The sequence below is a fragment of the Myiozetetes cayanensis genome, unplaced genomic scaffold (genome assembly GCF_022539395.1).
Source record: "Myiozetetes cayanensis isolate MyiCay16 unplaced genomic scaffold, myiCay2020 scf7, whole genome shotgun sequence".
Classification (NCBI taxonomy): Eukaryota; Metazoa; Chordata; class Aves; order Passeriformes; family Tyrannidae; genus Myiozetetes; species Myiozetetes cayanensis.
The window spans coordinates 21,913,418-21,928,128 of NW_026087964.1; the positions used below are offsets into that span (position 1 = coordinate 21,913,418).

Here is a 14,711-nt window from a genome sequence, read left to right on the forward strand (position 1 = left end):
TACATCAAGAAGAAAGACACCCTAAAACACTGATGAACTAATCTGCTGCCACTTATTGCCTTCACATTTCCCTTTATTTCATCTATTTGTTTTTCCTAGCTCTGTCTACACCTACCTTCATTTTCTCTACCACTGCGTACTTGATTTTGTCCTTGTTGTGACTGCACACACGTCTCCAATTCCTCTTGATAGCTTGATACTTGTAATATTATATTTTGAAACTTCATCGTGGGCATTCTGTGCTTCATTGCTATTATGAAAATGTTTGGTTTCTGTAAAACTAAATAGATTGGAGGGGACAGATAAAATTATGGAGGTTTGTACTTTGTTTGCTCAAATACAGTTCTGCCTTTCAGGGACTTTTTAGGAGTTGTCTGTACTTTGCGTGGTGCTTTTCTGCAGCTACAGCAGGCAGTGGTTTACTGGCACTTCTAAAGTATAACATTACTGTGATTTACAAACAGTTCAATGTTGTTTTGGACAGTAACACTCCTTAAGAAAAAAAAAACAAGACAACATTCCCAGTTTCCTCCCTCTGTTGTATGAACCTGTTCTTGGGTAATTCTTCAATATCACAAAGCATGGCCACTCAATCTTCTCTTATTAAAAAAACCCAAACACACGCATATAAATTCTGGATATTAGTTAGTAATTACATAAGATGGCAAGCTGCTTTTTTTGAAACAAATAAATATGCATTTTTACTTGATTTACTATGGCCATTAAATATTTACATAATTGCATTCCAGTTACTCTCTAGCACATGTATTATATTATAAACACTCAGAATTTTTTGTTTAATTATAATTTATTTCATATTTTTTCATTTTTACTTCCTTCTCAATACAATTTTTTTCCTTAAGCTGTAAGACTGTCAAAACACTATTACTGAGGCCATCTACCTGTTGACTTGATTTTTTATTTCATTATCAGCCATTAGGAAAAAACCAGTAAGCCATAGAATCTAATTTTGTTAATGGAACTTAATGTAATTCTAGGTAAACTAAAAATAATTTGAATCTAATAAATAACCACTTGCCCCTCCAACAACCATGAACAGACTTTATTAAGACTACCAGAAAATACATCTCAGAAAACTGTTAGAAGTGCAAAAAGTCCATAAAGTAAAGCACACGGGTATGCAATCAGTAGCTGCTGTCCTTCCATAGCCAATGCAGAGGTAAAAATTTTGGAGGCTGAGAGACTGCACCATCCAATAATAAACAGAGCTAACAAAATTCCTGGGATCCCCCTAGGAGGAAAAAGAAACAAAACACAAAAGAAACATGACAGAGTCCACATATTATCAAACATAGCATCAAATCTTACCAAACTCAAGTTCATGTCTATCAGCTTGCTGTTGATAAGGTAACAGTCACTGGAAGAACCAAGGACTGAGTATTATAATGAAAGTCAAGCATAAGAACAAATTAAAATTGTAACCGTAAACAAGAAAGTAATTTCTTCATCATGGATAAAAGCTTCAGCATGGATAAAACCATCAGCATGGATAAAAGCATCATCAGAAGTAGTGCTAAGAGGACAAGGCATTTTGAAATAAATCTTCTGGGACTCCAGTAGATGCAGCAGCTAAAGTGTAATATTAACATTAGCAAAGATCCTATTACAGCCAAAATAAGCTTGTAGAAGTTGTTAGGTTCTAAAATGACACTACAGGCCTACTCTTCCATCAGGAATCCTGATGACCTGGAGGGGTAGCATTTTTGTAATACACAACACAAATTTTAAATGTGCCTTGGACTCTGAGAGGAGGCTCTTAAAGACTCACACCTCAGCTGAATGGGTAGAAAGGTGGTGATTGTCTCCTAGGAAAAAGCTGGACCGGCCTTTTAAAACAGGGAGCACACGGAGCATAAAGTAAGGAATGTAAGAAGAACCACTGAGGAAAAATATTTTGCTCATTCTGGCATCCTTCAGTACACTGAAAGAATGGTGACTTTCCATGCTGCCCCTTGGTGACAGCTGGGCCCTTCTAAAGTTACATTCTGCAACCTCTCAGGAGCAGGGTGGCCTGGATAACTGATGATTATGTGACTGTGGCTGAAAGCCCACTGAAATTCTCCTGCAGAATACATAGGGCTCACTATTAAACCCTGTAGGAACAAAATCTCACCAATAAATAATGTTTCACATATGCTTTATTTGCAGCCTATTTGCAGCCTGCTTCTGTAAAATGCATGAGATCATGTGCGTAATATACTGCTGAAGTACATGAGTACGTGAAGTAATGAGGTCAGGTGCGTTACACATTTTCACTGTACCAGCTTCAAGGACTTCGAGAGAGAATAAACCTCTGCTAGTTCCTGAAGGCATTCCTGGTGCCCCACTCTTCCAAAGCATCACCGTAACAGAACCAGAAGGGAGAAACAGACTGCGTATACTTACGTTGGTCCTTTTATCAGAAATCATCTCCACTAATATTATTATTGCAGCTAAACCATGATGAGCAAAGCTTTCCTTATGCAATTGACTTAGTTTACTCAATGCAATCATATCACATGAAATAGTTCATTCCTTAGCAATCCAGTCTCCAGGCCAGTAAGGTACTTGGTGTTGTCAGCTGTTGGGACTTTGAGGGAGGAAGGAGAGAACTGATTTTACGGTGACTCAGCACCTCATTGCAACTTCAACATGTTAAAAATAAAACATTAAAGGACATGTGATTTAATACAATCAAATTAAGTGTTCTTTAAACCTATACAGTGGCATTCAGGGAAATTACACTGAGCTTTGTGAAGCAAGTTTCTGGCCTCTGTTCCAAGAGGAGATGCAAAGCTTCTCACATAAACAGAAAGCCAGAAATTCAGAGCTAGTATGGATGGCTCTTTCAGCAGGTACCCATGCTGGCAGAGGGATGGGATGCAACAGCAACATACCATGCAATAAACATTTTCAACTAGTATAATGACTCTTTAGGGGACTATCACACGGTAGCAAAATTTAGAGCTGTGGATGCTCTGCCTTGGACTGAAGTCCAATGGCCTCTTATGGTCTGTTCCAGGACTGGCAGAAAGCAGGATGGAAAGATGACATAAAATCATATTGGAACCAAGAGATACCTGTGTGCACTTGCAAATTAAGACCTCAATCTAACGTGTTATTGCTGAAAGGAATGGTTTGGCAGAGAACTTTTGTCTGGCACATCCATGAGGTCAAATCCTCTAGCCTGGGAGAAGCGCTACTTCTTTGGTCACTTGTTCACAAAAGGGCTGGGGCTGCACTGGCATGAGATTGAGATGGGGGTACAGATGTGAGCAGACCCTTTCCACTACTCTCTCTCTCACACCCTGCAGATGAGTCCTTTGCACTGGCTGGGTCTACGAACATCTTTCTCCGCTCTTACATTCATTTCCTTCACTGTTTAGTTAAGGAAATAGCTTGACCATTCTGTCTGGGGCTTTGACAGTAAAGAATTGTTGGAGGTTTTCCAGGAAAAAGTCTGCTGGTGTTTCTCACAGAAAGATGACCTAATCAACTTGGCCTTACACATAATAACAACATAGATGGGGCACAAACAAATCTAGGTCCATGCAAGTTTTCTCTTTGGTGCTATTTAGTACCCAAAATGTCCCATATATTGCTTCATTTAGTTACAGTGAAATAGTTAATCGTGAAAATTGAGATTTGATTGCTACATGTTTGCAATAGATGACTGCACTATGTTCGGTATATTTTCTGTGAAAAAGAAATTGAGGTGAGCTCTTTAGACTTTGACATAGAAATAACATTTTTACAAATACTAAAAACCCCATGAATGTATTGCTGTCTTTCCTTTGCCATTTTAAATAAGTTTTTAAATTAAAAATAGTGAAGTGTATGTTGGATTTAAAAGTTGCCACTTAATTTTAATAGCATGTTTGCAATAGCTAACCTCGGTACTTGCTCTTTTCAAGCAGTTTCATATAGCAAATGAGAAAGAATGCAGAATCCTGTGGATAGGTACTTAACATTATCAACCCATTTTAGAAATAAACAGTTCCATTTTTTTAAAGGTTATCACAATATAGCATTTATAGATTTTCAAAATATGTTCTGTCTGTAAATTTGCAGCATTTTACAAATGTGTAGTGTGTGATGGGGGATTCCTTGTACAGACAACAGTACCCTGCACAGTTGTAACAGCTGGTTTGGAGTTCACCCCATCTGTCTTACGACTATGTATCTGCACATTTTATTAGGCTGGATTATTAAACAGGTTAATCAAGAAAATATGGGAAGTGTAGGACAACAGAGAATAAATGTCACTTCAGTGTCACTACTATCCATCTTATCAAGAACAGCTCAGAAACACTTTAATACATGGAATGTGGTCATGTTAAGCCATCATAGCTCCACAGAAACATGCAATAAGAATTGTGCCCAAAATCTTCTTTCTGCTACATAATTTCCTTACAAAAATTATATTTTTTATATATATATATACACACACACACACACAACTTTTCCAAAGAAAACAAACAGGGGCATTTTCTTATCTATCAGCTGCCAAGTTCCATAAATTACAGATTGGAGAGTTAAAAATGTCAGAGAACAAAGTCTAAGAAGGAAAACTGCCATTAATAACATGTTTAAAACAGGTAAAAGTACTGCTCAAGGCCTTCAGACAAGATCTTGAACTTTCTTGTACTTTGCCATATGTGAACAGGGAGGTAAACGTAGTCTGTATCTCAAACGACTTACCAAATGACGAGGAAAGAGAGGCTTGCCAAAAAGTTTTCTATCCATAGACATATAACTGAATAATCCTCTACATGTGCACAGATACATACACTACTGTACATGTGGCATTTCAAAGTATTTGGTTATTTTCAGGTTTGCAATTACATCACAACTATATCTCAGATATATATATATATATATACAACTCTACTACATCTTAAACGCTTGTTCTAATTCTCCAAATCATTAAGGGTTACATCATTATTTCATTCTGCCCAACAGAAGTAGGTATACAGGAGGAAAGGAAACATAAAGATGAGAGGCCTGATGCTATGAACAAATAAAGAAACAGCAATTATAAAATGTTTTGCACAACACCAGCCTTCTAACTTACTATTCTCCACAGGATTCCTGTTGTGATAGACTGGTACTTACTGCAGTGAGAAGACAACTGCAGAAGATGACAGGATCACCATGGGCAGCAGACAATAGCCCAAGACACTTGCAACACAGCCATGCGAGACTCCCAAGTCACTCATCAGGTTCAGCAGGGCATGCATAACAAGGCACCCTATGGCACTTGTGCCATACACGTATCCAAAATGAACTTTTCCTGCCTGAAATAAATATGAGTAAGCATGAAGTGTCAGAAGTGATCACAAAATAGTGAGAGAAGACAGAATTAGGTTTAGCTTTGTTAATTCTTGTTGTTGACACTCTCTCTCTGCTTCACCTATATCAGTTCAGTTGCGTACCACAGCTGATACTTTTCAGTGATTTTTGCATAAAAATAATTTCAAGGTACAATTGAGAGAATGTGCTTGTTGCTAACTTAAAATTACAAGGCTGATTCTCAGTCTTACTCTGGGCTCTGAACAGGACAGGAATTAGTTGGGAGACTTGGGAAGGTATAATTGGAAAGTTACAAACTGAAGGAACAAACTGAGAAGAAATTATGGAAAGTACATTTTAGTCATTTCATTTTAATCTCAAGAAACATCTTTTCAATGGGTGTACATGGGGCTGTGAAAAAGTGTCCTAAGTAAATTATGACTCAGGTTACTTGATATGCTTTATATTTTATTACAAACCTTCAACTTTAAACAGGTCGTCAAAAAATTAGTAAAACTTTACTTAAAATATGCTGGTTTTCAAGATGAATGTGACCATTCTTTCCTTTGACTACTACAAGAAAGACACATTTCTGTGCTTAGATCAATACAACATGTTCATTTCAACATAAACCTGAATAGTAACTGTCAGCTTGTGTTCTTTTTCTTCTTCTAATTAATGAAAAAATCCCAGGTGTTTTTTTTTTCCTTCCAGGTTTTATTCCTTTGTGTGAATTTAGTACCTGTGAAAGGTACCAGCCTGGTAGAGCTTGATGTTTTCTAATTTATACACAAAGCTAGTAAAACAGGCAGCTGTGGCCACAGCACTACCAATTCCTTCATCTCCTGCCATCAGTCTGAATGATCACCTCCAGGCATAAGTGCATTGTTCACTCCCCAAAACAGTCACAAAAGACGGTTGAAAATTTTTTGCTCTCTCTTCAAGCTTTTAACAAATTAAATACTGATTGCTGGCTATGCAATACTGTCATTTTCACATCTGTGCATCACAACAACATTCTTAAATCAGAAATAAAGTTTGTTTTGTCTTGGAACTTTATATCCTAATGATAACATGCATCTGTGAAGGAGAAAGCTCTCACCTGGAACTCAGCTATAAATTCAGGACTACAGAGTAAACTTCTCAAATGAAGGACCACTGTGCATCACCTTCCTGACACATAGCAACATGTCTGTACATATTTAAAACACAGGTGTGTTCATGCACAGACACACACATATTTATATATTGCACACTATATATTATATATTGTATATGATAAACCACACAAGAATCAAAACTATTAGATGGTCACAGTTTTCCAATCAGTTTGTGGTTTATGGTTGGATTCCCTTGTGATGGAAACATTGAATTTTTTCATGTTTTGTGATATTTTCTAGTATACCTTCCATGATGATTAAGGAGGATTAAGAAGATCTATCACCTTACCTATCCATACATTTTAATACAATTTGGGGGAAACCAACTTTAAGACCCTTCTTCTCTGCCCCCTCTTCCTGTATGCATGCATGTGGAAACTGATCACTGGATGCCAGCAGTATTTGAGCTGGACAGATGTAATGCAATGCAGTGGAGAGGACCTAGCCTAGGGAAGACACAACTTGAAAGTCCTAATGTTGCAGGCTGGTGACAGCTCACCAGCTCTGGTTGGACAGCAGTGCACGCTTACATGAAAGGCAGACTGAGTCAATAAGACCTGACTTTACATCAGCAACATTATGCTGTTTGCAAACTGACCTGGCTCACTGCAGAGCTCTCCTCTGGTTCCAGTCCTCAAGGTTAAGACAGATACAGCCAGGCTTAGCCATATCCTTGCAAGATTCTGAGTGTTGGCCTTTTCCCCATCACTGTCTCCCACCATAAGGAATAACCTATTCCTGAACTAATAAGGGTAAGAAATCTTCCTATTTGGATACAGAGTCCTCTGCTGGCATTTGCATATTAGTGGTTTAAAATAATCAGGAAAAATTGCTTCTACAAATAAAATTAATGATAGCTAGAGATGTTTTGGGGGAGCAATACTACCTCAGATTATTATAAATTAGAATTTCAGTCATTAATGATTTGTAGTAAGTTTAACACCCACAATGGTTTGGGGCAGCCTTTGCTATAGACCAACTAAGAAAAGTTCTGTTTCAAATAGGTGCAACAACTACCAGCTATATTTTATACTGTTTGTTTCAATGTATTTAATTATTCTACACAGCACTATTTAGCATCTTAGTTTAAGATTAAGAAATTCCTGAGCCAGATATGAAGGCAGCACTAGCACAGCAGCTAGCTGAAATCCCCACTTGGTGAAGTGTTTGGTTTGTGGTGCAGGGGCTGGCGGGGTGGGGGGTAGAGGTAGGCAGCTGAACATGTTGGTTCCAATTTTAGGCCGCCTTTCTTAACATATGTAAATATATTGACTCACACACACAGGAATACTCCCAGTTCACAGGGATGTAAGCAAAACCAGAATCAGGCTTGATTAGTCTGACAGGCTTTGATGAATGGAAAGAGCTAAATTTGTCCTGCGGAAGGAACAAGGTTAGGAGAAAGTCAGACTTTGTGTGCTTGTTTGCATCTGCCTGGAGTGGGTACTACTATCCTTAGCTGAAGTGGATGGGGAAGTCTGATTTCATACAAATGACTATGTAAAATGCAAAGCAGCTGAGACAGCCTTCTGCCAACTTTTGCACTGCCGTTATTTCTCCTCCTACAATTGGGCTGCCCAGTTATACTAACATGAGGAAGATCAAGTCCTGCTGCCAGGCTAACAGCCCTTTTTTCTTTCTCTCTGAAAGAGCTGCTACCATTTGAAGAACATCTTTGCATAATTTTCCATAGTTAAAAACCTGAAGCTAGATAAAATGTATACATTATTTCTGGAAAGAAGCTCTTAGCCAAATTCTGTTCCTGGTGCTATTAGAAGACACTTATTTAAGTACAGAAGGATGGTTTACACAGCTGAAGAGCCCCTTTAGTATTCAAATGCATCTGAGATAAAATAAGCAGCCCGAATTTCTAAGATGGTACATGGAAAGCCCATACACGTACTGTTGTGAAGTTATGGCACAAAAGCATTAGATTATATCAGAGGAGTTCTGCTGGCCTAAAACTGGAGCACTGAAGTTGCTTTTCTAATGACACTTAAAATGCTAAATATCACAGAATAAATATGATAATTAAAGTACTTTATTTCAATAATAGTAGTTTAATATTCATTAGAATTGTTGGCTATTCAGGAAGAAAAATCAACAGGAAGCATTTTTTCCCATTATTTCTTTCTCTTAGCTTTCCTTCCATTTTCTTGATTATACTTAATTCAACTTTCTCCTTTTACTACTCTCATATCTTTATTTCTCCATGTGGAAAATAGCCTGTCTTCTCTATCTTCCTGCTTTCTTTTCCTTTTATTCCCTTTCCTCCTTCCTCTTCCACCCTTTTAAAAGATTTTTTTTTTAATAGGGGCATAAATAATAATAATATTAGCCATTTATATTGCAGCTTGCACATTCAAGGTACTGCCCTGACAATGAAGTAAGATTTTTCAAGAATCTTCTGATTCAGCACTATTTATCACAGAGGAAATGGAGAATTAGAGACCCATTTCTCTCACCTCAATTGCAGAGCAGTAAAGCCCTTCCCAGGGTGGTCCCACCTTATCCCTGTCTGACGAATTACTGCCGGCAATCAAAGCTGTACTTCAGCAACACTGGTGACCCCCTGTTGCCAGTGATAAATAGATGAATTCAGAGAACTGTACAATCCCTGTTAAACTTCCCTCCTGTAGGAAAGCTATATTCATAAAGCAGAAGATCAAACACAGGCTACCATATTTTGTTAATCAGACAGTGTAGGAAAAAGAATATAAACTAAGAAAGTACTACTAAAATTTATAGGAAATTATTGCAAATTTGAGGAGAAAGGAAAGTTTGAAGAAAAAGATTGTTTCCATTTCTTTTTTTCCAATTATTCTGGCTATATAAAGATATCTTTTTTTATATCTCTGCACTCCCTAAAATTACATAGAAAGAAGATAATTCCAAACCAGGAGCAAGAGTGTTAGAAAAACTGTGCTGGTCTGCTATGTCTTTTTATTACCTACTTTAAAAACTCCTTGTTAGGTCCTTATCTAGCAGATACTGCTAAGCTTTGGGTGTTCAGAGCTTCTCCAGGTTATACACGGCACAGATCTGTCCTTTGTTCATATTAAATCCCACTCCAAAATGGTATGGTCTTTTTTTTTCCACTGGAAGTAATACATTACTTCACCTGTGTTACTTTTGTATTACATTTAAACTTAATGCAGGTACTTTCAAAGCAAGGAGAGTTTTTAACATATCATCTCAGAACAAATGACAGCACAACTCGTTTTATGCTAGTACTACATCTTCTGCAACTTCATATGCATTATCACCTAGGCATTAGCTTGTTGGAAAAGAAATTCCTGAAGATTTCAACCACATCCTACCAGCAGCAATGTTGTTCCAAGGGCCAAACAGAAAATAATAGGTCCGGTGAGGTCTGTCTCATTCATAATGCTGCCATCTGCAGGCTTCATTGGATTTAGAACTGTTAATGTTTTTTGCCATATATGCTCAAAATTGATCCCAAGTTCTGCAACAAGAAATTTCAGGATTGTTAATTGCTCACAAGAAAACAACCCTTTCACAGAAACCCATTAGATATCACAAAACCACAAACAAATTAATTGCTTCAATGAAGATAATATTGTAGGATGACGTATTCTGTAGTAGAAACATGATGTCCCTGTTGTATACCCAGTATGTTTGAGAGTCAGCTCTGATTCTAAATTGGAATATTAATTTATTAAATCAAACGTCAGGCAATGAGCAAAAAAATGCCCTCAGCATTTTTGAGTTAATATTTGTTTTTCCTATATTTAAAACACATATATCTAATGCCACACCAGCTTAGATGTTGAAAAATATGTTAATTAACAGCAGCTGCAGAATTTAAGATACTCAAGAACACAAAGGACAGAAAGGTATTTTTTAATTCTGGTAAATCTAACAAGAAATGTGTCTTAACTCTAAACTGCCAGAAGCACTTAAAAATGACATTTGTCCCTTCAAGGCAAGTTAACAATATTATTTGTACAGTGTTTTATAAGCTTTTTTTTTCTTTTTAATTTAAAAAGTAATACTGAGACCTGTGAAAACAGAACAAAATTCTTTCCCATTAAAGTTGATGGGAATTCTGCCACAAACTATACTGGGGCAAAGATTTGTCTTATAACTTCTGGAAAACACTTCAGCTTGCAAGAATAATCATCTTCCTTGAGATTCTCTAGTAAGGGAAAAGTTAGGCTCAGGACTTGGTGACAGAGTTGGCAGCGTTAAGACTGACAATGTGTTAGTTCTTTTTGAAAAGCCAGGTCTTTATCTTGTTCCATCTCTCCATCATCTTGAGCTCAGCCTAAACATTACTTAAATAAATATATTCTGTATTAAAATGTGTGTCTCTGGTCAGACCTAAGTGTACATAGATAGGAAAATCTCTGAAGCCTTGGGGATCTCAAGCAGTCATATTGCAGCATCTTTTTCACAGGGTGACCCGCATGGGGAGATAAATACTTGGAAGCCTTAGAGAGAGGGATCTAGTTACCTGTATCTTTCTGGCTTTAAGGCGGTAATCGTAGCTTTTAAGTAATAAAAACTCTACTTGTCTCTCAGTATGCAAAAGCAGCAGGCTGAATATGCTCCATTCACATTATGCTGATATAATCACAAATTCTCCAATTCTTTTCTTTTAAATGCAGCAGAAGTCTTTTGCAAACTACAAAATCAGCCACTAGCATTAGAATGGTTCGATCGTCATAAAGGATGACTTTGTTTGTATAGTTAAATCATTAACTAATTGAAGCTGAAAGCAGCTTTCTCAATTTGTTCCCCTCTAAAACAAGCTACTTAGCATCTTCAAGCTATTACATTTATTACTAGATATGCAAAAAGGATGATTATCAGTATTTATTAATTATAGATTTTCCAATATGTATGCAGGATAAACATAGAGTGGGGAAAAAAGGTTTGGAAATGTGAATGCAAAACTTATTGTTATGCTGTCATCTAGTGGTGGTAAAGTATATGCTCTACATGCCATCAGGTTGAATGAATCCATGGTGAATTCAAAGAAGAAAATGTAGGTTTGGGGGCCAGGAGCTGTTGGCTGAAGCTCACAAAGCCAGGCTTGGCATCTCTGCTGCAGTTTATCCCAGTGGTGGCCACTAGCTGGCAAAGAAAAGTAGATGCACCCCGAGGAATCATGCATGTTGTCTGTGGGTTTTTTTTTTTTACCTTCTAGCAAAGGAGGTTCCTCATCAAATCCATCAGCATAATCAAGATGAGAGAGAGTATCAGGACTCTGTGTTGGCTGCAAAATCTGACCTGTGTAACTCTTAGGGGACAGAAACATGTCCGATGGGGCAAAAGCTCCAGCTGGAGGTTGCTCTCTTGTTTGGCTCCTAGGATAAGAAGCAAACCAAGCAAAACACGTAACTGCAATGAGAAACATCTAAGAGCTACTCACTGTGTAGCATCTATTTTTCACCTGTTTTCAATTTGGGGAACTTGGAAATTTTCTGGGCACATTACCTGCTGTGGTTAGTGAGAGCTGAGCTGCTGATCATGGCTTTGCTTTCCTTCACTACAACTCTCTCTGCAACCAGGCAGGGCTCCTTGCCAGCCTGCCAGCACTCTTCAGCCCATCACACCAACTTTGTGCCCACCCAGCTCAGGCAATGGCACAGTGCAGGCACCCACAGGCTGAAGGTGACGGGAAAGGGAATTTAGGAGCTGTGACGGCACCCACAAATTCAGACATTTCTGACTTTTCCACCCAGCAGTCTGGTATCCTCATATATCCTCAGATATGTCCCTACTGCTAATAAAAGAGCCTTATATTTAGATTTTTTTTCCTTGAATTTGAGAAGAACTTCTTGCAATATGTGCCCTAAATTTCACATTAATAACATGAAACTCAGTTACTCCCTTTAGGTAAACAACTTGTAACCTCAGATCTAAAAGTAGCACAAAACCAATCCTCTAAAAACAAAAGTTCGGTAAAGAGTATTCTTCTCTTGGGAAAGTCTGGATGATTACTTGAAGTCCTTTCCTGCTCCTGCAAGCCCCAAAGCCAGCCCTGGAACCAACAGCTGCTGAAGAGGGAAGCTGCAACAACACCTGTACTTACTTTGTGCTTCCAGAGAGGTTTTCGTTAGACCCATAGCTGTTGCAGCTTTCTTCCTGGTCTTCTAAGGTGTAATTGGACTGGTAAAAGTCGAAGTGAAACTGCTCAAAATTTGACATTCTGTTTGAAAACTGATTGTACGTATCAATAAATTGACTTTGCAACAAATCTTTGCTTTGAATTGTCTTAAATTAAAACAGCGAACCTTAAAGCCACAAACTCAAGAGAATCTTTCTGTAGAAGCTTGTGATAATCTGAAAGTGAAAAAAAAGGCACTTTACTTTCTTTAGCTGTAACAATTAATCTGCTGCTATCATAAATTATGATATATTAATTGAAAAATGGTATAATCATAAAATCGTAAAGTGGTATATAAGATACCCTCTCTTGTTATTGTTACAAAAAATAATTTAAGGAATTTTGAAAGAACATATATATATTTATCAAGTAAAGTATTGTTTTAAACAAAGTTTTCTACTTTCAATTTAAAAAAAAAAAAAAGTGGCCATATCTGAATGCTTAGAAATTAATGTTTTTAAGAAGTATTTTGGATTTCAAAAACAATTACTATTTACAGCTATTTATTTTTATAATATTATAGATGACTCGCATAAAACAATAGAAAACCACAAATATGTTCACAGAGTTTGTGATTTCTGTTCAAGGACACTGTAGCTGGCATATCAGTACTACCAGAGAAACATTCTCACTGGCTAGGGACATGCCTTGTATAGGACAGCATACTGGATGATTGAATTGGATTGATGACTGGATGATTTCTTGAGGAAAGAAAACATGTTGAAATATATCTTTCTTTCCTACTGACTGGTAGTTCAGCTCTGTAGCTATAGACAGATTGGACTAAGAAAAGAACAATTTGTCCATTTTCCCTTCTGCATTCTGACTAACTTCTTATAACTATTTGAATTTTGCATACACAGGACCATTTCATGTATCCTCTGTTTAGGAAGGACTGGTTGCCCGGATCATATATAAGCAACATAAAAAATTAAGCACATTGGTTCTGTAACACATCATGTACCTTTTAGCATTATTGTTTCAAACTGCAAAGATATTTTATTAACTCATAACTTTTATGTTATTAACACATCTGGCTATAAATACACAAAACAGCTTCAAAATTGGCAGGTGTACCTTCAAAGTCACAAGACTAAGGACCAACCCTGTTTCACCTCAGTGTTACCTTTGTGCTGAGCAAAGACATTACACCTATGCTCAGAGCAGCGAATCCTCTCAGATAGAGTTCCAGCCTCAGAGGGGTTGAGGCCATTTGGCAACATTTCCAATCAGGTTTGGAAAAGTATGGCTTTGTCATTTTTACTCCCACTTATACTCATTGGTGAGATCCCCCGAGCCCTCTCTCCTCCCAGCTAAAGTTCTCCAGTGATTTAGGGAATGGACTGAGCAGGATTTGCCTGTGCAATGCATAGACATGTGCATGTGTTTCACTGCTTGGCTAGCACTTAGGTAGTTAAAGCCTTAAAACACACAGAGAAGTTAATAACCTGACTGATAACCATATCCATATTCAGTTCACTTAGATTTCATGTGAGATATTGCTCTCTCCTAACATTTCCCATTTTCTTCATTTTTGTCCTCATTTCCATCCTACCAAATGCCATTGGCAAAATACGCTTTTGACCTCACAGTAATTCTCACAGTTATCTCAGTATTTATCAAGCACATGCTGCTTATGGGAAAGATCTTTGCAGATCTCTTTGTAGATAAAAATTATAAAGATTAGTATTACATCAGGGATCTTAAAATGCTGCATATTAGAGTTTGATATTTTTTTCCCATTATCAGGCTAATCTGTGGGGACCCTATTCCTTCTTTTACCTGGAGTTCAAACTAGAAATTACTCTTACAGTATTTTTTTAACTGATCTACTGTGCAGGTTTTCCAAATTTAGAAGAGAAATAATTATTACATTTTAAATATTAATTCATAAAAATTAATTGTACCAAGCTATTTACTGTGGCTTTTTCTGGAATTGCACACCGCTTATGCATTTGTTCAATGAAGGTTTCACATTTTAAGAAACTTTAGTTGGTAGCTCTACCTCAATAGTTCAATTCTAGTAAGTCTTTGACGTTCTTTGCTGTCACTATAAGGAATGAAATAATTCCTTGCCCAGGTATGCTATAATCTGTATAACAGAGTTCAGGAAAGATAAATTT

General features: G+C 37.2%; 1 protein-coding gene across 1 annotated transcript; it reads right to left on the reverse strand.

The window, feature by feature from the left end:
* Positions 1-1,089: 1,089 nt before the first annotated feature.
* Positions 1,090-12,629, reverse strand: YIPF7 (Yip1 domain family member 7). The gene is made up of 5 exons (XM_050338386.1): positions 12,514-12,629; positions 11,619-11,785; positions 9,773-9,918; positions 5,116-5,297; positions 1,090-1,252 (listed from the first exon to the last, which is right to left on the reverse strand). Exons 1-5 carry the CDS (start codon positions 12,627-12,629, stop codon positions 1,090-1,092), a joined length of 774 nt encoding a protein of 257 aa, XP_050194343.1.
* Positions 12,630-14,711: the final 2,082 nt, after the last annotated feature.

Excerpts from the sequence above, each read along its gene's own strand:
- YIPF7 (XM_050338386.1), bottom strand. The coding sequence starts at position 12,629 with ATGTCAAATTTTGAGCAGTTTCACTTCGACTTTTACCAGTCCAATTAC. Across the intron at positions 11,786-12,513 it reads AACCTCTCTGGAAGCACAAA|GAGCCAAACAAGAGAGCAAC; the intron begins GTAAGTACAGGT and ends TTCTTATCCTAG. Across the intron at positions 9,919-11,618 it reads GGAACCTCCTTTGCTAGAAG|AACTTGGGATCAATTTTGAG; the intron begins GTAAAAAAAAAA and ends TTCTTGTTGCAG.